General features: G+C 31.9%; 1 protein-coding gene and 1 long non-coding RNA gene across 12 annotated transcripts in view; one reads left to right on the top strand and one right to left on the bottom strand.

Annotated features, from left to right (window-relative positions):
- PRKACB (protein kinase cAMP-activated catalytic subunit beta) overlaps positions 1 to 25,214 on the top strand; it is a 113,819-nt gene that overhangs the window by 47,365 nt on the left and 41,240 nt on the right. The window contains exons 1-2 of one of the 10 annotated variants that reach the window (XM_038541566.1): positions 16,599 to 16,708; positions 24,543 to 24,566. The exons of 1 other annotated variant lie outside the window; for it this stretch is intronic. In XM_038541566.1, the coding sequence (XP_038397494.1) occupies positions 16,699 to 16,708; positions 24,543 to 24,566 (34 nt within the window). In that variant the 5' untranslated portion in view covers positions 16,599 to 16,698. Of the gene's footprint in view, positions 1 to 3,827; positions 4,229 to 16,572; positions 16,709 to 16,993; positions 17,302 to 24,542; positions 24,567 to 25,214 lie in introns of those variants that run through there. 8 more of the 10 variants (XM_038541570.1, XM_038541567.1, XM_038541572.1 and 5 more) reach the window with 8 other exon arrangements.
- The window catches only part of LOC111096429, a 64,211-nt gene that overhangs the window by 2,294 nt on the left and 36,703 nt on the right, over positions 1 to 25,214 (bottom strand). The gene's annotated exons all lie outside the window — the stretch shown is intronic.

Raw genomic sequence — 25,214 nt, 5'->3', positions numbered from 1 at the left:
AAAGTTAAGGAACTTTAATAGTTAAAACAATTAAAAAGAAGAAAATGTTGGAAGATTTACACTATCAGATTTAAGACTTACTAGAAACCTATAGTAACCAACACAGTACGATATTGATGAAAACACTGACACACACACAAATCAGTGGAACAGGATAGAGTTCAGAATAGACTCAGACAAATATTATTAATTGATTTATGACAAGGTCCAAAGGCAATTCCATTGTGAATGGATATGTAAATTCTGGTAAATCCATGCAATGGTATACTATTCAGCAATGAAAAATGAGTGAACTTAAAACACAACAAAGATGAGCCTCCTTTGTTACACTGTACTAAATGAAAGAAGCCAATCTTAAAAGGTTGAATCCATTTATAAGAGATATAAATCCATTTATAAGAGACATGAACCCATTTAAAACATTTTGTGAAAGGCAAAACCATTACCCTAAAACCTTTATTTGAATACCAGAGATCATGGTCATATTATTTGCCCTCTACATGGAACAAATACATCCTTTATGTATCAAATATGCTTTTATGTTTTCTTTAACCTTGAAATTCTAAAGTACACAGTTATTCTTGGCCTCAGCATGATTGTGAACCTAAAATTAGACAATGAAGTCACATGGCTATAAGTTGACCAACCATCTGAATGGAAACATTCTAATGGCAGATTCTTAGACTCTGAACAGTATATCCAAGAACTAATGCCACCTTGTTACTATTCTTTTATTCCCACTTTCCCATCCTTATTCAAAAAATACTGCATTTGAAAAAATCTTTACTTTCCTTTGTTAATCACTGTTGTTGCTCAGTAAGGAGCTTGGATCTAGGAACCAGAATAGTTAAGTGACTTTGGGTAAGTCGCTTAATGTTTATAAATTTATTTTCTCATCTTAAAGTAGAGATAATAACACCTGTCCTGCCTACATTTACAAACATCTAATGAGCCAGTGGGAATCTCCCAATTTATATGTTATAAACTAATTGGCAAATATAAGGTTTCATCAGTATTACTAAATATGAGGGGAAAAACAATATTTTGTAGTATCTTATGGTAATCAAAGGCGATTCAACTCTGCAAATTGTTATAATTTCAAAAATTAAAGCAGAATGAATATTAAGGACTTGATAACCTCAAGGTTGATTACTCTGGTTTTATTATCATACATTAATTAAATTACTAGATTATAAAATATGCTATTACATAAAATTTGGAATACAGGGCTAGACATCTTAGTACAAATTAAAGTTCTGGAAATACCATCAGGACGAATAACAAGCAATATACTTCTTAAGATTAATTTCAGTTATGAAGGATGGAATTCAGTTTTAGTTAAAGCTGCAGTTGTTTCCTTCTAGCAGTAGATGCCAGTAGAGTTCTTCTTTTTAATAATAATCAAATTGCCTAAGTACTTCCATAGCAACAACTTCCTGGTCACATTACCATATATAGGAACATTGCTCTGCAGACCAAAGAGACTACTTAAGGACTTGGTAACAAATGGAGACAGTTTTTTTTGTTTTTGTTTTTTAAAGGTCCAGGTTTCAAATGTAGGGTTTTCACTCACCTAGTGAGGCTTACTTCCTCCTGTTCCTCCTCCTTCTATACTTACTTTGCTGTAAGCCTTATGCATTGTTTTAAATAAATTAATCTTAGTGCTAGCGTTAGGAATCTGGAATACCTGTACTAAACTTGAGCAATGTTGAATATGCCTGGTTAAACATGTTAAAAATGAATATAGTGAAGCTGAAATGTTAGGGTTAGTTAATGCATTTGGTAAGGGGATACCATGAGTGTAATATTTGGGGAAGGTTAAAGTGTCAGAAATGAATGAAAGAAAGGACTGGAAGCAGGGAAAACAAGAAATTATCTTAGAAATTCACATTTGCACAATATAAAAATGAAACCCAAAGAATGAACAAAATTTAGTAGCTGAATATAGAGAAAAAGTTTCAGTGATATTGCATACATAAAATTAAAACATTTTCATGTTATTTGATTTTACTTAGACCTTTAATTTGTTGAAAATGAATGCTTCAACATATTTGAGTATGTATTACATGCATTACATTTATGAATTCAAGTAACTCAGTTTGAGACATAAATATATAAACAGCAAGTTTTAACACAAAAGTTTAAAATCAGTGGAAAAAGGAGAGAGTTGGGGCAGCCCAGGTGGCTCAGTGGTTTAGTGCCACCTTCAGCCCAGGGCATGATCCTGGAGACCCAGGATGGAGTCCCACATCAGGCTCCCTTGCATGGAGCCTTTCTCCCTCTGCCTGTGTCTCTTGTGAATAAATAAATAAAATTTAAAAAAGAAAGAAAGTTTAAAAAGAAAAGGAAGGAAGGAAGGAACGAAGGAAGGGAAAAGAAAAGAAAAGAAAAGAAAAAAGAAAAGAAAAAAGAAAAAAGAAAAGAAAAGAAAAAGGAAAAGAAAAGAAAAGAAAAGAAAAAGAAGAAAGAAAAGGGAGAGAGCAATTTATTTTCTAGGAAATATATGGGAAAATTCAGTAAAGAGGTGACAGTTGGAGTGAGCCTTAAGGATAAATAGAATTTCTCCCAAGACAGCATAACAGAGAATTAAGGAATTTCATCGACTTCTGCCCCTTTAGTCCTTCCATGATCTATAGAGGTTTATTAAAGACTGCAGACACTTGTTCAGTGTTTGTTTTGTGTAACACTGTCAGATGTTAATAAAAAATTATTCTTACACACACATTTACACAGAAAGCTACAAATTTTAAAAGCTTAATATTATACTGTTGCCTATTTTGTTACATTGATACTAATTTTATTACACAAAATAAAATGTACACATATGAGCTGTTACTTGGCAAAATTCATTCCTCAATTGTGTGTGTTGTCCTAAATTGATTATATTTTTGTTCCGATTTATTCTATTTATTATTATTGTTTCTATTCTATTTGTCAAGCTGTTGGCAGGAAATCTGGATTAAGATATTTTTAGGTAGATCCTTCTCTCCCTCCCAAGAAAAAAAGCATATAGATTTCTCATCCTTTAATTAGTGTTAAAAAGGCAAATACTCAAAATCATCATTAAATATCACAGGTTGCTTTTTTTTCCTGCAAATGGACAGTGACAAGTTTTATTTACTTTTAATCAGAGTTGTTTCTAAGTCAAACCTAAAGTTAGGGATCAGGGAAGCAGTAGTACTCAGTGTTAAGTTTAAAAATTAACATGTTTTAGTAAAGTAGAAGGAATTTTTTTTCTCAGTTGAAATGTCTTGCTGTGGCTGATTTTATATAATTATAAATCTCATATTTTGTTCCTTTTTTCATATTTTAGAATGTCTTTAAATATACTGCTGATAAGCACTTGTCAGCAGACTCTGTTTGATAAGCAGTACTCTCATACTGTTCACATAGTACTCACATTTTTGTAGTTCCTGTATATATTCGACTTAAGTCAATGAGTTAGCAACATTCAGTTCTTTTTTTAAGTGCTAGTTCAGATTTTTCTCAGTTAAAACATGTTATAAAGTTTTTTTGTGAGAACTTTAATATCTATTTTATACAAATTTTCAGAAAAGTTAACTGCTTAATAGAATTCACAAAATCTGTGTGTCATTTAGTCTCCTGCAAAAAAACACAGCCTTTTTAAAATATTATATTTGGAGAGTGGCTTGGCCTTGAATTGTTTGCATAAGGTTGTAATACATGTTTAACTAGTTTTCTTTTTTAGAAAGTTTTTTCTTAGTCTATGTATATATAAAGTCTTATCTTTAATGTTCTCATTAGCCTATATATTAATATTAAACACTCATAAGCATAAAACCTTTTAGGCTGATATTGCAAGTCTTTAAAATCCCCATCTCTAGCTGAGATGAAGAGTTTGCTAAGAAAGGCTCAGTAATGTACTGTTTTATATTAACAGGAAACAGAACAGCAGTAGTGGTTTGAATACCCTGCAAACAGGAAGTTTGACAAATGCATAGCTCTTAGCTTCTGTGTAAGAACTTGTTGAGCTCCTTCTGGAAATATTTTCAGTTACTTTAAGTAAAGTGTAAATGCACATGAATGGCAGCTTATAAAGAACTATCCTGTAACCAGTATACAGGTACAACTGCTCTTCAGAAATTGGAAGGTTTTGCTAGCCGATTATTTCATAGACATTCTAAAGGTACTTCACATGATCAGAAAACAACTCTGGAAAATGACAGCCTTCATTTCTCTGAACATACTGCTTTATGGGACAGATCAAGTAAGTTTTTTTTTTTTTTTAATGATACATTTTGACTAGAGGCTAAAATACTAATTGGAGTTTTAGAATCAAACATAAAGAACAGTGTTTGTCTTATATGATTTGCACAAGGACATTTTGCAGGATGAAGTTGCAAAATTTCACAGAAACTTGATTATAAGTTGAACTGAATTGTGTAGTTCATTGTTTTGTTTTATATGTGACCATTAGTCACATACAAGTAGGAAATTTTCTATAGAATTCTTTATTTCTAGTGTATGTTACTGTTTTTTTGTTTGTTTTTGTTCTTCTATAAAAGTGAAAAGCCTAAATTTTAGAATTATTTTTTAGTTTTTTTTTAATTTTGGATTTTATAAGCCTTAAGATTTAAAAGAGAAGACTCTTGAATTTATAATTAAAGTTCTGTTTACCATTATTTATTTTTAAATGCCTGTGTAAAAGTTACTTCAGTTTTACAAGCAGGATTTCGATTATGATGGTATAGTATAACTATTCTATGTGAAATCTTATATTTATGACATTATAAATATCAAAAACTTTTATAATTTTATGTTATTTATAATTCCAGTTAGAAGAGGAAAAAGTTGTTTATGCATACATCACATTCTTTCCAGGCATGTTAAAATGTTTGGACTTGCTGCTTTGCTAAAATAGTGATATGTAACCATTTTTGGTGACATGCACTTAATAGATAAATTTCACGCGTAAACAATACCAGTGCCTCCATTCCACATCTCACCTTGGACCCTCCCCAAGGTATTTTTGTCATTGTGATTAAAGGAACAATAGAATTACCCTTGGTACCTTTGCCCTTTTTGGTGAGTTTGATAATCAAATAGCACTAGATTTTGCCTTTTTCTGTTTATATATTCCATAGCAGTTTAAAACTAAGTTTAAATAGATAAACCAAGAATGGTTTACAAACTTTACTCCTTCATGGTTCTATAAAAGCTTATTTGAATTATTTATTTACTGCATCAGAATTTGTTTATCTTCTTTGAGCTGTTTAAAGGAGACAGTAAAGAACCTATATATTAGAGTTTTTCTTACTTACAGAATAATTTGATTGTAATTAATAATTAATCCTTACTGTTTAGCAGGTTGATAGGTGAGGAATCTCAATTATCTTCAAGTAAATGAACTGTTAAATATTGGCAATAATACTACATTATTAAAATTAAACATACAACGGAAGTTTGTTATTCATTCTACTTGTCCTATTCTGTTGAATTACATTCTCCTAGGTCCCTTTGGAAATCTTTTTCATGCAATTTGAAGACCTTTTAATTAAGCATTCAATGAAGAATGAGGACAGTACTGAATTAGTTTCTGTTTCACTAGTACCTACTGCTTCAAATAGTGGGTGTTTGTTTAGTAAGTGTATCTCAAATGAATGAATATCACAGGCTTGTAGTAATTAAAAGTTATGTTTGAAGTATACTCTCACCATTTTTTAAATGTATGGGGCCTGTGATGTTTTTTGAAACACACTTCAAAACCTAGAATCGAAGATAACATCATGAGCATGATTTCTTTTAGAAAAAAACAAACTTGATAAAATGCTGTTAACATTTTTCTTTATTGTGATGTCACAAAGTAGTATAAATAGTAGAATTGTAACACAAGTAAAATTAGGTGCAGGACTTGTAGCCCTGCAAAAATAGGCATAATAAAAGAAATAGAGTAACTGAATGTTCTTTAATCAAGTATTCTTCTACCCTCTTCTCTTTCATATCCTCAAAATATCAGAATAGACACAATAATTTTATTTACATAATGATGAGCATAGTACACACAAGCTTTAGTTTTCTACTGTGGAATGTGTTGCTACAGAGGAGAAAAAACACTGATACAACAGAAACGGGAATCTTATCATTTCAGAATTCCAGGGTTTATTTTTGTGGTGAAAACACAAATTCTCATTTACAGATTGAGTTGCAGGAGTTTTGACTATATGCAGTTTTTCTGAAAACCACATTCTTCAAAGCTACTTAAAGCATTCTACTTGTATGACTTGTTTGACAAGAAAAAGGAATGTACTATCTCCTGATAATAAACACTCTGAGTATGCTTGTTCCAAAAGTGCTATTTTAAGAAGTCAACTAAGCACAGAAAAATACATATAATACTTTAAAAATTAGATTTGTGAACTATTGAGTAAGAATTAATTGCCAATTTAGGCATTTATGAAATGTAACAAGTTTTAATCAAAATTTCTTCTCTAATGACAGTAAATATAGGAAGAAATACAGAATAAAAGCCACATAGTAGTTTCCAGGTGCCTTAACTGTGTTTTGTCTTTTACTACTAACAGGAATTCCTGTTTGATAACATAAATATTTAACAGTTGATTCCATCCACATATAAGTACATGAAGTTCAAAAGAAAAACATGGAGAAATTCTGCTTTTTGTTCTTAGAATGAATGGGAGTATTGACATTCATTGAATTCTCTTTGTAGCAAATGTGTTATGGTTAGCTTTTAAATCATCCTTTGATCATAAATAGTATATCGAATTTATAATGCTGAACTGGATTGAAGTTTTCATGTTTTAAATATTGGACTTTATACACTTAATGAATATCTAATAACAACATTTTAAGGATTGAATAGGTGAATACCTTCAAACACTTTTCTTATTCTCCTTTCCCATGAATTGGCAGGCTAGTTTTCTGGTCAATATAAATCCATATGAGTGAATCTTAGATTTAAATATCATATTAAACAAATAAGTGATTTTATATATGGGTTTCTTCAAATAGAATTAGATAGCTAATGTGTTTTATCAGATTACTTTATCTGCCAGTTTTACCTTTCCGAAGCTCATACAATCTTTAAGACAATTCACTTTCGTTTATTTCTTTTTTTTTCTTAGAGATTTATTCATTTATTTTAGAGAGGGATAGGGAGGGACAGGGAGAGAGAGAGAGTGAAAGAGAGATAGAATCTCAAGCAGACTCCATACTGAGAGCATGGAGCTCAATGCTGGGTTCAATCTCATGACCTTGAGATCAAGCTATGAATTCAAGAGTCAGACGCTTAAGTGACTGAGCCACCCAGGTACCCCTTTCATGTTTATTTCTTAGGCCACTGAATCTATGCCATTGTAACTTCTAAGCTAGAAGACCTTCCACATTATCCTTCTATCTACATTTTCCATCAGCAGCTATTCTATAAGCTTCTTGGAGGTAATCGATTTTTATTCATTTGGTAAATGCTTTTTGAAAATTTACTGTATCATTGTCTATAAATGAGCTCTGGGAAAAATAAGATCTAGTACTTAACCTCAAAAACAAGAGTAGGAAGAGCAAACATGAAGAACATAATATTTAAGGTATAATGACATGGTTACTTAAAAATATGTACTGTTACTATGGGAACTTAGTGTAAGAAGAAATTAACATTAAGGGGAGATGAGACCTTCAAGAATATAAAGAATGAATTGAGCCTAGAGACTCAGAAGGAGGAAAAGATATTTATTATAAGAAAATAAATAACACAAAGTATGTGAAAATATGAAAATTTAGGATTTACTTAAAAGACATAGTAAGATACTGTCTACAAAGGTAGTCTATGGATCTGATTTTTGAAATCTATTATATATTCAGAATTTTGAACAGTAATGGGGGGGCTAATCTAGTTTTTAAAAGTGGAACATAATATATATTCAATCTTTGTTAAAAGCACCTAAAGAATTTTAATTTTAACAAGCATAATAAAAGTTAACTTGCTTATTCAACTGAAAGGAGAGGTTTTTTGGATACTATACATTTTCTATTTGAGCTGGGCAGGTAATTACAACTAAGACTTTTGGTCACTACATGACCATGGCAAATCTAGTCAGACACTGGATTCCCTTTACAATAATAGTGCTAATTTAAGATGGTTCTTCTACCTGGGATTCCTTTTCCTTACCTCTACCAGTGGTGAGATCTGCTCGTATTTTCAGACTCTGTTCAAATATTATCTCTAACAAAATCACCAAAGCATTCCTTTACTGTTTTTCATTCAATTAGAATTCATAATTGCTTCCTGTATTCTCCTATCATCTTATGTCCACTTCAGTTATGGTTTATTTTATAGATTTAAAGTTATATTACATTAGTCCTTAAGTTACCTACCTCCGCTATTTGGCTTTGAACTGCTAGCGGGCATAAATTTTTCCATTTATTTTTGCTATTGCCAGCACAGTTCTCAATAAACACTGAGTTTTTTTTTTATTAGATTTCCATTAAATATCACTATGGTCTTAAACTAACAAGCTTTCTCTAATTTGTTCTATTATGATCTTTGCAATTTATTTCAAAGGCCTTATGGTCATTAACCAAAATCAGTAAAATGCTGACCTGAAACCTAGAAAATACGACATTCCAGAGGCACTAAACTCTTCAGTGTTATCTATGTATTTTTATCGTGATTGCTTATAAGAATTTGAATACTCAGCAGACCTTATATTCAACCAATTGGGATATTAAATAATTTAAAATTAGAAAATGTTTCCATGGGCTATTTAGTAATCCCAAATAGTATATCAAGTGTAATAACATAAAGAGTAGCTTTTATTTGCTTGTGTTTTACAAGAATAGCCATACTACATGGCTACATACTACATACTACATCGTTAGAGAAGGAAGATTAAGTATATATTCTAGGTAATGTGCTACACAAAGTCTGTTGCCAATCCAATAGCATTAGCATCACTGCGAAGCCTGTTAGAAAAGAAGACTCTCAGGCCCTATCAAAACTGAGTCAGAATCTGCATTTTAACAGAATTACCTAGCTGATTCATATGTATGTCAAAGTTTGAGAAACACTTTTTCCCTAGGACTATTTTAACTTGATTACCAAATAACATACCTTCATTGGGGAAAATTTGCAAACCTTAGAAAAAAACAGAGAAAAATATTTAAAAAATCACACAATCCCACCAAAAGATAACCACTGCTATCATCTTTTGTATATATAGTCTGTTTTTTGCATAAATAAATTTCCACCAGCCCCTAAATTTGGATCTTTTATTTTTTTTATTTTTTTTTTAATTTTTATTTATTTATGATAGTCACAGAGAGAGAGAGAGAGAGGCAGAGACACAGGCAGAGGGAGAAGCAGGCTCCATGCACCGGGAGCCCGATGTGGGATTCGATCCCGGGTCTCCAGGATCGCGCCCTGGGCCAAAGGCAGGCGCCAAACCGCTGCGCCACCCAGGGATCCCAATTTGGATCTTTTAGTATACAATATTTCATAACATTTTTGCTCAACATGTTCCACAGTATCTTTTTAGATGGCTTATTTTGCATTCAGTTGTAAGGATGCACCACAATTTATTCAACTGAACACTGACCATCTAGATTGCTTTTAATTTTTGCTATTATATTTAAAAACACTGTGATAAACATCTTTGTAGCTAAATCTTTGAATGCATTATTTTTATATTTTATAGGAAAATTTAGAAAACTGTTATGACTGTTTTAAGGCTTTTGTATTAAATTAATTGCACCCCAGATATACAAGTAATATATCCTTTTGGAGTTAAATTTGCTTCAGTATTCAGAGAAGACATTCAAATTCCCTAGTGTAATTTTCTGGCACATCAAACATGCTTTATTTTCTCCTTTATTATTAGTGTTTATAAAAATTTTCCACTTTTCAAAATTGGTCAATTATTAATAGCAAATGGTCTGAGAGATATGTTTTAGTTACTGAATAGAGCATTATCATTAGATATTCCTTGGTAATCAACAGACTATAATCTAAAGCACATTAAGGGACAGTAATTTCTTCAAGGTAACATATCGAAAGGAAGAAATTTGAACCTAGGCAGTCTGGCTCCAGAGCTCATGCTTTTGGTAGCTATTTTGTGAAATCTTTCTAAATTTGCGTTGGAAAAACAGGTCTCTGGCTTCTATAGCAAAGGTTTGTATCTTAGGTTTCCTGTTAGATGCTGAGACAACATGTATATTATGAGGACCAAGAAGACCAACAGGCTAGAAAGAGAACTTTGGAAATAAGATGCCATCCAAAAGATCTAATAGATTGAAAATGGAGTGATATATTCTCTGAAGGATTGAATATTACTTGCAAAGTCCTAAAATAATGGCTGTTTTTAACTCTGTTTTTCACTAGTTGTATAATCAGTATGGCCCACTAGGATACAAGTAATGTTTCATCCTTTAAATATTCAGATTAATCACTTGCACTCTTCTGTTCATATTAACAGGACTGCTAAGTAAGTAGCTCTTTTCTTTGTGTCTCCTTCCAGCCCCCTTCACGTATTGCTAAACTTTTGAAGTTTACTCATTACAGAGAGGCTAATCTTCCTTTCAAAGTGTAAATGAGGAAAGAGATAAGTATTTTGATTAGTATACAAGCTAATGGTCTCATTTTTAGCTTCGATTGATTTTTGCCACTGCTACATGGTTTCATGGTTTAATCCTGGTCCCAAAGAATCTGATGGATGTATCCTTGCTTTTGATGTGATGACACTGATTCTTGCTGAGACCTTAGTGGTTCTTAATAGGAGAATGATTATCCTTTTCAGTGTTATGCTTATCCAAGGGATATTCACAGGATTTAGTTTCCTTAATTTATACTTACATGCCTCCTGACCCTGACTTCCATGGCAGGTTGAATGTTTGACAAGATTATCTTTAGCCCTTCCCCCACAGTGTACCAAAATCAGCCGTCCTCTCCCGAACATCTTGTCCAGGGATAGCAAACTGGTTGTCTGTAACTCAGATGTAGCTCACAATTACATTTTGTTTGATCCTCATGGTATTTCTCAGCTTTCATCTAAAAATCCCTTTTTTGGGCTGTTTTGTATATAAGGTGAGGTACAGAGTGAAGTTTTTTTTTTCCCCTTCATAAAGTTATACAGTTTTTTTAAAGATTTTATTTGAGAGAGAGAGAGACAGAGATAGAGAGATCATGAGTGGGGAGGAGAGAGAGAAGGAGGCTCCCCGCTGAGCAAGGACCCTGATGCGGAACTCGATCCCAGAACCCTGGGATCATGACCTGAGCTGAAGGCAGATGCTTAACCAACTGAGCCACTCAGGTGCCCTTTACTGCACTTTTTAAATCCAGGTTTTAGCATCAGCTATCAGTTTCTTAAAAAAAAAGAAAAAGTCTGGGATTTTCTCAATCTATAGATTAATTTGTAAAGAATTGCTATTTTAACAATATTGAATGTTATGATCCATGCAGATGAAATATTTCTCCATTTTATAGATAGATGTTCTTTAATTTCTATGCAGTATTTTCTATTTTTTAGTGAGGAAGTCTTATTAAAATTGATTTTTAAATATTTTATTTCTGTTAATACTGTTGTGAATGGAGTAGTTTCTTTTATGTTTGGATTGTTTGTCCCTAGTATATTAAAATGTTATTGATTTTTGTATATTAATCTTACATCCTATGATGTTAATAAACTCATTTATTAGTTCTAGTAATTTCTTTGTAGATTCCTTAGAATTTTCTACAAATAGAATCAAGTCATCTGCAAATAAAGATAGCTTTCTTTCTTATCAATCTATCTGCCTTTTTTCTTACCTTATTGCACTGGCTAGAACTTCTAATACAAAATTGCATAGAAGTGGTGAGTGCAGACATCCTTGCCTTATTCCCAGTCTTAGGGGGAAAACCCTCCATCTTTCACCATTATATATGATATAATAAGCTATAGCATGCCCCCCCACACACATGCCCTTTATCAGCTTGATGAAGTTCCCTCCTAGTTTGTTGAAAGCTTTTATGACAGGTGTTGAATTTTATGGAATGCTGCTTCCTCATTTATTCACATGATTACATAGTTTTGTCTTTTATTAATAAAGTATATTTCATTAATTGGTTTTCAATGCTGAACCATCCTGGGATAAATCCTACATGGTCATGGTATATAATCCTTTTTATATACTGCTGGATTAGGTTTATTAATAATTCGAAAAGGATATTTGCATTGTAGTGGATATTAGTCTGTATTTTCTTTTAAGATTTTAATTATTTATTCATGAGAGACAGAGAGAGAGAGAGAAAGAGAGAGGCAGAGACACAGACAGAGGGAGAAGCAGGCTCCATGCAGGGAACCTGACGTGGGACTTGATCTTGGGTCTCCAGGATCAGGCCCTGGGCTGAATGTGGTGCTAAACCGCTGAGCCACTTGGGCTACCCTGTAATTTTCTTTTAATCTTTGTCCAGTTTTGTCTTGTTTTGGTATTGGACATTATAGGATAAATTGGAAAGTGTCACATCCTCCTCTATATTCTGTAAAAGTTTATGTAGGATTGGTATTATATCTTTGGATGTTTCATAGAATCCCCTAATGAAACCATATGGACATGTGCTTTTCTTTGTGGGAAAAAATTTTATTACTAATTCAACACTTTAATTTGTTCATAGATCTTTTCAGATTTTCTATTTCTTCTTGAGTTAGTTTCAGTAACGTGTCCTTCTATGAATTTGTCCAGTTCATCTAAGTTATATAATCAAAATAAAGTTTTATAGTATTCCCTTATAATTTTTAAAATTTCTCTAGTGTCAGTGATGATGTTGTCTTTTCATTTTTGATATGGGTAATTAGTATCTTCTCTATTTTATTTTGTTTTGTTATGTTTTTGTGAGTTTTAATGTTCCATCAGTCTAGCTTATGGTTTATCAGTAAAATTTTTGGTTATTCATTTCTTCTATTGTTTTTCTGTTTTCTGTTTCATTGAATTTTGCTCTGATCTGCTGTTTGGTTTTGGCTTAATGTGATCTTCTTTGTTGAGTTTCTTAAGGTGGAAGCTTAAAATACCCTTTGAGACCTTTCTTCTTTTCTAATATAGGTGTTTAAATCTACAAATTTCCCTCTAAGCTCTGCTTTATCTACATTTCATAAATGTTGATTTCTTATAGGTGTTTCTATATTCAGTTCAAAACATTTTCTAATTGCCCTTTCGATTTCTTTGTGATTTAAATCCAAATATTTGGGGATTTCCAGATTTTTTGTTGTTGATTTTTAATTTAATACTGCTGTGATCAGAGAACATATTTTGAATGATTTTTAGTCCTTTCAGATTAATAGATTATTTAGCATATGCTTAGTATGGGAATTTCCATGTGTGCTTGAAAACACTAAATATTTTGATGATGGTAGGTGCTGTGTTTTATAAATGTCAAATTTTAATGGTATTATTCAAATTTTCTCTATATTTGCTGAGTATTTGTCTAGTTTTTTCATGAACTATTGAGAGGGGGAATATTGAAGTCTTCAACTATAATTGTTGAATTATCTAGTTTTCCTTTCAATTCTTTCTTTTTTGTTTTAGTATGTTGGGTGCTGTCTTGTTAAGTGCATATACATTTATAATTATTTAATCTCAGATGTATTGGCCCTTTTATTATTATGAAATGTCTTTTTTGTCATAAATACTATTTTTTTTCTCTTAAATTCCTTTTTGTCTGATACTGATTTAGATACTCCACTGTTTTATGGTTACTATTTGCATGGTATATCTTTTTCTTTTACTTTCAACCTATTTATAGCTTAAATCTGGCTTTTGTAGATGGTGTATAGTTGGACCTTGCTTTTTTTAATCCAGTCTGATAATTTCTTCCTTTTGATGTGTCTTTATTCCATTCACATCCAATGTGTAATAATTGTTATGGTTGGATTTACATCTTCCATTGTGCTATTTGTTTTCTATATGTCTTATATTTTTTGTTGTGTCTCTCTTTTATATCTTTAGTGTTAAATATTTGTTAGGTCCCATTTTAATTCTTCTTTGTTTTTTAACTAAATTTTTAAAAGATATTTTCTTAATGATTTAGGAGTTATAATGCACATTTTACCTTATCACAGTCTACTTCAAGATAGTACTGACTTAATTCTAGTAAAATGTAGTTATTTTGATCCATAATAGCTCAATTTCTTCTCCATCTCTATTATTATTTTCATATATATTACGTGTATCTTTCTGTAATCCCAGCAATGCAATTTCATACAATTTAAGTCCTTTTAAGAAATTAAGAGAAGACAGAAAAGTATGTATTTGTAAAGTCTTTTACTTTTATTTTTACCATTTCCGGTATTCTTCATTTCTTCCTGTCAATTTGAGTATTTTCTAATGTCATTTCCTTTTACCCTGAAGGGCATCATTAAGTATTTCTGCTTGCAACAAACATTCTCAGCTGTTGTTTATTTGGGAATGTCTATCTACCTTTGTTTTTGGAGAATAATGTTTTGGATAGAAAATTTTTGTTAACAGGTTTGTTTCTTTTTTCTTTTAGCACTCTCTGAATATATCATTCCATTGCCTTCTAACCTATTTCTGATAAGAACTCATCATGAATCCTATTGCTCTTTCCTTGTACACGATTAGTCATTTTTCTCCTGCTTTTAATATTTTCTCTTTGTCTTTCAAAAACTTGAGTATGATGTGTCTAGGTATGGATCTCTTTGTGTTTATTCTAGTTGGTATTATTTGAACTTTTGGATCTGTGGGGTAGTGTTTTCCATCCAATTGGATTTTCAACCTTTATTTCTTTGAATATTTTTTCTTTGCCCTTTGTCTTTCTCCTCACCTTCTAGGATTTCTATTACATGTATGTTAAAACCTTTGCTGTCCTACAGATTTGTGAGGTTTGTTCATTTATTTTTTTCTACCTCTTGTTCTCTGTATTTTTCAGTATGGATATTTGTATTGATCTATCTTCACATTCATTGATTCATACTTTGCCCTCCTCAGATCTTCTCTTGGGCCTATGTAAATTTTGGTTATTGTACTTTGAAAGTCTATAATTTAAAAAAAAAAAAAAAAAGAAAGTCTATAATTTTTATGTTGTAAATAGTTTCTCTTTATGTACTGAAACATTATTATATCATTGCCATTACATTTTCCTTTAATTCTTTAAACATTTCCTTTTATTCTTTGATATATTTATAATAGCTGTTTTAAAGTCTTTTGTCTGCTAAATCCTATATCTTGACCTATTCAGAGACATTTTCTATTGACTGCTTTTTCTTTCATTATGGATTATATAATTTTTTGTCAAAAATCGATTTTTAAAAAATGATATTTTTAGCAGTTCTGGATTCTGATTATTTTTTTATTTCCTGGTTATTTTTATTTATTTTTAATTATGTTTTGGCCTTAATATATGGTCTGTCCCTCATGGTGTCTGGCTGCTGATTTCTCTGCTAGGGATTACTCTGTGTCTGTATAACTTGATGGTTATTCGTTGATTGATCAGAGGTTTAAAGAAATCTGTGCTGATGGAGCTATTAGTGGAGTGAGGGGCACATTCATGTTCAGGCAGTTTTCAAGTCTGTACCAGCTTTAACTTTCTGTAGGGCCCTCTTGGAATAGCTTCCTAGCTAGCCAGGATATGTGAAGAGCTTATTTACATCCTCCTTGATTCTCTCATTTCCATTTTCTGTGTTAAATTTTTTGCTAGGCTACAGTCTGCTGCTCACCCCTACCAAGGCCACAACTTTAGACTAGCAAAGCTGGACACTTTCCCTATTAATTTCCTAGAGTTTGCTTTTTTTATTTACAGCATCATATGTGGAATTTTTTTGGCCTCCTCTGTATATCACGTCAGCCCTCTCTGGCAGCAAAGCTGCTGGTTGTCATGGCCAGCCCCACCTGAGAGAAATACTCCCCTGACTAAGCTATTGAGGGAACAGGAGCAGCACCAAGCAAGACCACCACAGACTCCCACTGTTCTTATACAAAGCTTAGCTGTTTCTCATGAATACATGCTTCTCAATTTATTATTTTGTGATTGCTAGATTTCCAGAGCCATAAAGTTGTTGTTTTTGACAATTTTGTTCAGCTTCTTAGCTGTTTCTTAGAGAAAAGATTTGCTGACTTCTTCATTCCCCCATCACCAGAAGTCCTGTCTCACCTAGCAGCTTTTAAAATGGCAAGTTCACTTGCTGAAGTTCCATTTAACAAGGTACCATTCTATCCTTTGTACCATTTTGGTACAAAATTTAGGTCTCTGGGAATCAGAACAGTCTGTTCACCATGTTATCCAGTCTGCCCACCTTGCTATACAATCTGTCATCTTCATCCTTTTTGATGTAAAGAATTTTACACTTCAACAGTGATCTCTAGTAACTTGTGTATATTATCCTTTTTTGAAAACCACGTAAGTGGCATCTGACACTGTTTGTAATGCTGAATTTAACAGAAGTTTATAGTAAATTATTTTATGATTCTGCTTTATAAATGAAGAAATATAGCGTTGTATTTTGTTTCTTCCATAATACAGAATGTTTAAATGGTTAACATTTGTGCTGCAGTATAGCTTTCTGGCTCATGAAAAATGAAAGCTATCAGCGATCTGGGCAATAAGATTCATCGCCAATAGTCACTAGCAACAGCACACAGCATTTTAATATCAGTGAGGTCCACAGCTAGCAGTAAGAGCTGGTGTAATTGAAAGACGTTTAGGTGCAATCATTCTGCTGTTTGTTCCTTGCCAGGTTCAACATGGGATTGTGTGAGTATTTGAAGAAAACAGCAATTTTTTTATAGCTTTGAAAGATGTAAAAAGGGTAGATAAGTGCTTAAATTTAAGAAACGTGGTAATTTTTAAATCATGTGGCTCTAAAATAAAAAGATATTTTATTTGTCTTGCTTGATTAAAGCTTTAGAAAAGCTACTCCTTGGTTACAAGTGAACCGATAATGCTGGTCTAATGTTGCCGTGGTAACAACTCATGCTGATATAATTGAGAACATCTTATACATCCTGGTTTGAACATTTTCTCCCTGCCATTTTGAGTTTTTCTAGTGGTATATGAAAGAGGCTAGGATAACCAGCTTGAAAGAAATTAAATCTAGTTATAGACATCTTTGGCATTAATCTGATGTTTACTACTGATATCTCATGCTGGGCAGTTATGCTTTGCTTCTAGGGGGTTTTCTTTTTTAAACAAAAGAAAGCTATTTTCATTTTCTGTGTGCTGCATGTTCCAGTGTATGTGTTTACACCATCGGTTCTTCTACCTCTAGAGATTAGCATAACTCCCTTTGCTGTTGGATTGTTGTTTTGAGCAATATGTTTTGGAAAGGTTGGTTTTCATCATGAGTGGTAAGTATGCTCTCTGAGCCTCTGCAGCTATATATATTTATATATTTTTTTAATATTTAACTATGAGGAAAAAATATTTTCTAAGGGGGAAATTGTAAAGCCAGGGCCACAGTGAATTACATTTTCTGTTGATGCTTTTGCATTTTGGAATTATAGTAATTTGCTTTTAAAATCCATTGAGAACTGTGAACAAGTAAAACAACTATTAATAGTCAATACCAGTAATCAGTTTCTAATTATCTTTATGGATTGATTTATTGTATTCATTAAATACTGTTGTTACTGTGTCACAAATTAGTGAGTAAAAGACCCACCATGATAAGAGAAGAATTTCTTTTTAGTATCTGATCCTGAAGATCATTGAACTTTCCATTTTATTGGTTTATCATTCTAATATTAATTTTTGTTACCTTTTGGTAATCTTTAAAAAATATTAATCTTGAATAAGATGCTGCCAGAATTTTGTTGATTTATTGGTTGCTTTTAACTATAGTTCACTGAGAAATAAAGATTTAGTAATGAAATAAATATGTGCATTTTGGTTTTGGAGGCTTTGTTAAAATTTTTCAGAGATACTTTTTCGGGGGAAATAATTTGTTACAAAAGTACGTTTGTGATCATTAGTTTCCTTTTTTTGTTTTTGTAATATTACTTTTTTTTAAAACATTTCCATAAATGTTTTTTGAGAAAATATCCTACAGTATATACTGCAGTTTATCATAGGGTAAAAGCTGTTCACTTTAAGCCAAACCTGCAGCTAAAAATAGATATCCTGTTGTTAGAGTGAGAAATATTTGCTTAGAGCATAATTCATTAGCATCTTTTTGCTTAACTAAAAAGAGGATGTTTGTAAGTTAATCTTTGATTCCGGTACATTTTTAGAAGGGCTATATTGTTTTTCTTATAACAGTCTATAATTTACACTTAAGGGATTTGGAATTGGAATCCAGAACCTGAGAGAGTTGGATTTTTCCTATATAATGATAGAATTCAAAATAAATATAAATATACCTTTTCTTCCATAATTGGAGATCACTTCATTGCCAGTAAATATTTTTTTATCCTGCTGCCATAAAATATAAGCCTCTTCAACAGTTAGGTATTTGTTTACAAAATGATATTAGACATTAAAGGACATTTTTATATGCAAGATATTAAGAATTGTTATTGTTATTTTCCTGTTAGTAGATAGATTCTTCTAATCTACTGTTTTAAATTTGGGCTAATATTACAAAATCAACATGTTAACATTCCTTAGGATTTCTATGGATATCAAAATTGAATATACCTGGTTATCATACTTAAAATGTTAGATTTCTTTGACTCTGGCCAATGAGTGTTTTCTCTTTGAAAGTTTGGTTTAAGACAGAATTTTTAGGTTACCACTGTGGCATTCTAGAGGTTTTACAGTTGGATGTATTGGTTTTAGCTAAAGAAAATTGTTGCTGCTTTTCTATTACTTGTTTCCCTTTGAAGAATCTATGGATTATTCCAATAATATTTGATATATTTGACCATATTGGCTTGTCCTTATAGGACTCTTAGTAGACAGAATGTCTACAATGACATTCTGACTTTTTCAATCTTGTCCAATTTCATCTAATTTTACTCCTGTCCTAAGTAATTACAAGCATTAGCCATTTCAAAATATGGGAAATCACAGTGAAGCATAATTTTATTTGTAAAAATAAACAAATGCTGGTCCTTTTTACCTGAGTTTATAGCTATACATGTGGTATTTATATGCATGTGGTATTTTTCTATTTAAAAAGCTACTCTTTCTCCTTCCTGCCTATTAAGTGTCAGGTTTCTCTGAGAATCTATCTTTGGCCCTCTCTTAATGCTATATTCTCTCTAAATGATCTCATCCATGCCCACATCTTCAGTTGTTACCTGAACATTCAACCCAAACGTGAATTTTCTCTTTCCATCCCGAGTCTACTCCTTTTTCATTGATTCTCATTTCTGTTAATGATCCCCGTGCCCATGTGGGAACTTAAAACAGAAACTATGGTAATTCCTAACTTGTTTTTAATCCCACCCCAGGAAGGCACTCTGTCATTAATTTCTATTGATTCAATCAGAAATCACTCAATTTTCTCTAGTCACCCTAACACTTGGAATGCTTAAGATTAGGCATTCTGTATATTCTCAGTCCTCTTCTGGTAATTGCTTCACTAGCTTCTCAGCTTCCACTTTAATATCCCTCCAGACGGACATATAACATGCTGCCATTTTTAAAATCCCAATGTGCATATTTCATAACCCAACATGAAAACTTCCAGCTATTCCTTATTTTCTCTAAGATAATGAAAGTAAGACATGTAGGATCAATGACCTGCCTTTCTGGCTTTACTTATCTACATCTCTCTCATCAAATTTTGATCTGCCCATACTATACTACATATTATTCCTTGCTACTTTTTCATAGTTATATCCTCTATCATAAAAATTATGAAAGCCAGCTATGCTTTTCAGTGCCTTCATCATTGGCTCTATAGAGTTAGGTGATTCTCCTATAGTCCTAAAACAGACTTATAAACTATAACAATTATTTGTAGTATACTGAAATTATGTACTAAGCATGTTGGTTTCCAGTCTCCAAACTTTGAACTCCTTAAGTCACAGGTAGTGCTGAGTTAATCTCTGTGTTTCCAGAAGTGCAAATGTAGTTAAGTTACCCCAGTGTACCAAATGTAGTAATGAATTCATAAATTCTTATAAAATAAATGAATGATTAAAAATTACCCATATTTGAGTACTTTTCTTATCAATGAAAAATATCAGTCATATGTTTTATTTTTTTATTCATATGCTTATCAGAATAGAACTAGCACCCTTATTTGAAAATTCCAGAAGAGAACTCTTATTGGCCTCACTGCAGTGGAGGGCAGATCTCTGAAGAAGGTTAACTTTTATGAATGACACAAAAGTTACAGACTTGAGCAAAAAGCATTTATATCACTGCCCTTTCTAGGTCTCTGTTTTCTAGATTAAAGATATAAGAACACAAAACTGGAAGAAGTGTATTAGTTCTAGAATTAAGAAAGTGTACTTGCCCAGAAATACACAGTATCAGATTGAAGATCAGACACCAAAGTCTGTTTTACTTGAGTAGCTTAGCCTTCATGGAAAATTAATAAATAATACTTTCACCCCCACTAACTTGGAGGGATGGATGAAGTTAGAAGAAAAACTTTGGGGGAGATGAGTAGAAGATCCAACACTAGTGATTACTTTCATTTTAAAACAGTTATGGGACAGCCAAGAATTTGTTAGCCTATTCCAAGCTGAAAATGTGAAAACTTAAAAAAATACAGCAGGGCTCTTCCCTGATGTGGTGGGCATCACCACCAGCAAAAAACCCTATAGTCCTGGCTCCATTCCCATTTCTGAGAGTCTCTGAATTATTTAACTGATAATATGTACTAATCAAAGGGTCTGAGAAGTTGACTCTAACATACCAAAATAGGAGGTGAGAGGATCTATCTTATGTGGGGGCATTTGTAAAGTTTTGAAAGGTTTCTCATTGTTTATAAATGGATAAACAAGAAGAGCAACAACATGGAGTCTATGAATGAGATTATGCATCATTAAAGGATAAATCACAGACTTCAAGAGGAAAAGAGTAGTGAACTTATATTTAGAAAATATGTTGGAGAGAGTTTAAAAGTAAGAAATTACAGTAGTATCTGTGTTGAATTCTTAAAAATTCCAAGTGAACATAAATGTGTGTTCACTTGAAAGATAAGATTTAAAAAAAAAAAGACAAGAAAGTAAGACAAAAAAAGAACTGGCCAACAGGCAAGAAAAAAAAAAAGAAATTATTAGGATTGGTTTTAAGAAAATGAACCTGGCATTTGCAGAACATAAAGCTGCATTAGAAGCAATAAAGAGCAAAATAATCACTGCAGAAAAGCAAATTAATGATGTGGAGAACTCAGTTGATAAAACCTATCAGAATCTAGGGGGAATGGACAGGTTAAAAATTATGAGGTAAAAATATGTTGAGTAGGAAACTCTACACAATTGAATGAATACCATTCCTTCAGAACAGACCATGACTAATAAAATAGTAATAATAAAAAATATGATTCAGGGAAACTTCTTAGTTGAAAAAAAAAAAAAAAACCTGATCTATAGCTTCAATGAGCTCATTATCTTTTGACAAAGATTAACAGAAACACCAACACCTAAATATATCCTGATAGAAGTTTTGAATTTCAAAGATAGAAAACTCTACAAACTAGTTATCTTTGCATCTTGCAACTTAATACAAAGCTTGTCTTAAAAAGGAAAAATATCCAACATTTTAGATTAGATAGTTTGAAGTTTTCGAAAACAAAAATTAATGATAATACAACAGCATCTAGAAATGTAAATAAAATATAACAAGCATCCCTTTGCATGAATACCTGAATTTACAAGAATATGATAGAAATCCTTAGTGTACAAAAAGTGGAGTGGTAAATTGAAACCATAGTTGTCAAGAGGAGCATATTTTGACTACCCTGAGGAGATTTTCATACCTTGGCTAACCAAGGAGCTTTCATTTTAAATGATCTCACAGAGACAGAAGATAATTTACTCAATCCATGCATCTTGGGATTTTTTAGACTCCTACATGAAGCTAGGATCTTCAAAGGATTGTAACCTCAGTGAAAACATAGAAAATAAACCCTCTCCACTGATACATGGAGAAAATAAGGAAGCTTGTATTTCTTGGCTTAGATTCCTGGGGACATGGGAGGAAGGAGTATGTGTGCATGTGTGTGGGATGCCTCTCCCGAGAGTTTGTAATCAACTGCTTCTCTAGTAAATTTCATGTTTTAATCTCTATTAATTATGTAGCCTAAGAATCACCAATAAAATAAAATACATTATTGTAACAGTCCCAGACTAGTAACATCTGCTGAATGCCAGGCAGAAGCTAATATAAAATATATCCTCAAGTCGAGCCCTGCAGGTTTCTCACAGATAAAGCCCAACTGAACTTTAAATTCACAATCCAGAATCAAACTAGATACACATACACATCTACTACAAACAATATTCAGCAGACACAGTGGGATCATACCCTTCCAAGATGTCAGGGAGTGGAATTGTTACAAACTACCATTTAAAATTAATAATCACATAGAAAAGAAATATAAAATGAGAAAAAAAGAGATTATGCATCTCTAACAAAACCTCAAAACATAGAAAACAAAATTGACCCATTTAGAAAAGGAGAAATTGTAAATATGTAAGATTCATGGATATTTATAGAAAACTCTCACTCACTAGTTGGAGGATATGCAGATATATATAGAACACTTACAAAACTGACTATACAACTAAATATATTCAAAATATTTTAAAGAATTGATATATAGACCATGATCTCTGATCACAAAGCAACTAAATTTAAACAGTAAAAAAGACTTAACAGATTAACAAACACAAATATTACATTTAATGATTTAAAAAATTCAAATAACTCAGGTCACGAATACACTCAAAATATAAAATTAAAATTCATGTGTATGAAACCTTGTGGGGTGCAGCTAAAGTGGATTTAGAGACAAATTTTTAAATGCTTATATCAGGAAAGAAGAAAGACATTAATGATTTAAGTATTCAAGTAAATAAGTTAGAGTAAGCACAACATGGTTCATCCAAAGAAGAAAAAACTAATGAAGATGAGCAAAACTCAGTAAAATAGAAACTTAAAATCCATCAGAACTAAAGGTTCATGGGAAAGACTTAAAAGAACTGATGAGAACTCTACCTATTTAAAATGTAATCATAATTAAAATCTTCATTCAAAACTCAACAGAATTAAGACTGGGCAGTCAAGTTCTAGGATATAGTCAAAGAACAAAAGTGTCAGCCTTGTACAAAATCTTCCAAAGAATTGAAAAAGAGGAGAAACTCTAAAATTTATTTATTGAGTCAAGTATAGCTTTACAATGTATGGGAAAAGAAAATTAATTAGAAACATTTTCTCTGAAGTTAGAAACGGGAAAAGGATGCTCATTGTCTGTTTCTGTACAGTATTGAACTGTTAGTCATAACCTGCAAAATAAGACAAAAAAAATGGAGGGAACAAAATTGTCGTCATTCACAGATGACAGGTGATTTTCTGCAGAGAGAATTCAAGAGAATCTACCAGTGTTATTTTAGAATTAATAAAAGAGTTTGACAGTTAAATAAGATCAATATATAAACATCAACCATACATAAGCAATAAACAAATGGTAATTTTTAAAAAATTCCCCCATTTACAATAGTAACCCAAACTCTAAAGACCAGGAATACAACAGTATAATAAGACTTGTAAGGGAAAAAATTACCATGCAATTTTGAGTCATTTATAGCTGTAAATTTAAAGTTTTTATTTCAAAATCCTACGGGGAATATCTCTAATCAAACATGACTTAGATGGCCTAGAAAATCCACAGCATCCCTAAATCAAGAGCAACTTGGGAGAAGAAGCATGTACATGTCATTAGTTGTGAATGAGTACACTATGTGGATTCATGGTATATCCATCTCTCCAAGGATACTAATTAAATAAATAAATATGTTTCTGTAATTTGATTATTTAAATATATATATTTCACAAAAAACTTTATTTTTTTAACAGTTTAGTGAAAGTCAGTTATACTGTTCACTTGTAACCAAGACTTTATAAGGAATTAACAATAAAAAAGCATAAGAAAAAAGAAGAGTAAAATAGATATTGCAATAGGAAATATAGTTTTTATTGCTTATTAAATTTCTAAACAGCCATTCATGTTTGACTTTATGCAAGACTAAATGATATCTCAGATAGCAAAATTAGGCATGGTCCCAATCCACTGAAATGCATAAATACAACTGTAGTAATTAAAGTTGTTTTTTATACTCACTATCCTTTTTAAGATTCCAGTGAACTTGCTCTGAGTGATACATGCTTAAGTATGGTGAAGCAAATAAAGTGTCCCTTCAATAAAGTGAACACAACTGGTCTTCACATTAAAGGGAAAGAATATGAGATTTCATTAACACATGTCCAGAACAGGGTTTGGTTGGTTAAAAAATATATATTTCCAGAGAATGTGTTGTAATCCTTATATGTAACACTTTTAAATATGTATGCCCAAGTATTTTTCATTCTATACATAAATATACTAATGAACATATATGAATGGGTTACTTCTTGTGGGTATGCTATGTGTTATTTAATCTATTTAACTTATTTATTCTTTTTGATCAAGCACGCAAATCATCAGAAGCATCTGGTAGGAAACCATTTTTTACAGAATAATTCTGTTGCTTTGTTGCTGTAAATTGGAATTTTATTAGGTATTTTGTGGCAACTAGAATGTTTTATATTTAGTTTACTGAAAATATTTGTAGTACAGTGTATGCGTGTGGGGGTTATTCTTCGAAATAACAATTGAAGAGCTCCAAAGAGGTGGGTGTTTGATATAGGGATGGCATAAGACAGACTATTACACTCAACTAGATTTACACTTTCCAGAGGTTTTGGAAGGTATTGTACTCTTCTATTTTTGTTCATAGAACTTGCTCTTTTCATAGCAAGTTTCCATCCCTCAGTTTCCATCCTGTTCTGTGCTTTCTGATGGATATATACTAAATAACTCTTAAGTAGACTAATGCTGTCATTAAGATAAAGGAGGAGGATGAAAATAATTTAATTGCAAAGAGGCCCATGAATTACAGTCTGTTCCGTGAAAAAAAATTTAACTATTATTACAAAAATATATATTAAGAAACATACCATTGTTTATAGTACCTAATACTTTTTCTTTTCCTAATGGGAAATTTTAGAGGAATAGCCCTCTTCCCTGTTCCCTACGTAGATAGCCATAAAGGTTTAAACCAGGCCTCAAATTCCTCATGGTTAAATGCTCCTTACTCCATCT

The sequence above is a fragment of the Canis lupus genome, chromosome 6 (assembly GCF_011100685.1).
Source record: "Canis lupus familiaris isolate Mischka breed German Shepherd chromosome 6, alternate assembly UU_Cfam_GSD_1.0, whole genome shotgun sequence".
In the NCBI taxonomy this organism is placed as follows: domain Eukaryota; kingdom Metazoa; phylum Chordata; class Mammalia; order Carnivora; family Canidae; genus Canis; species Canis lupus.
The sequence above is the reverse complement of the archived record's forward strand: the minus strand, read 5'-3'. Positions and strand labels throughout refer to the sequence as shown.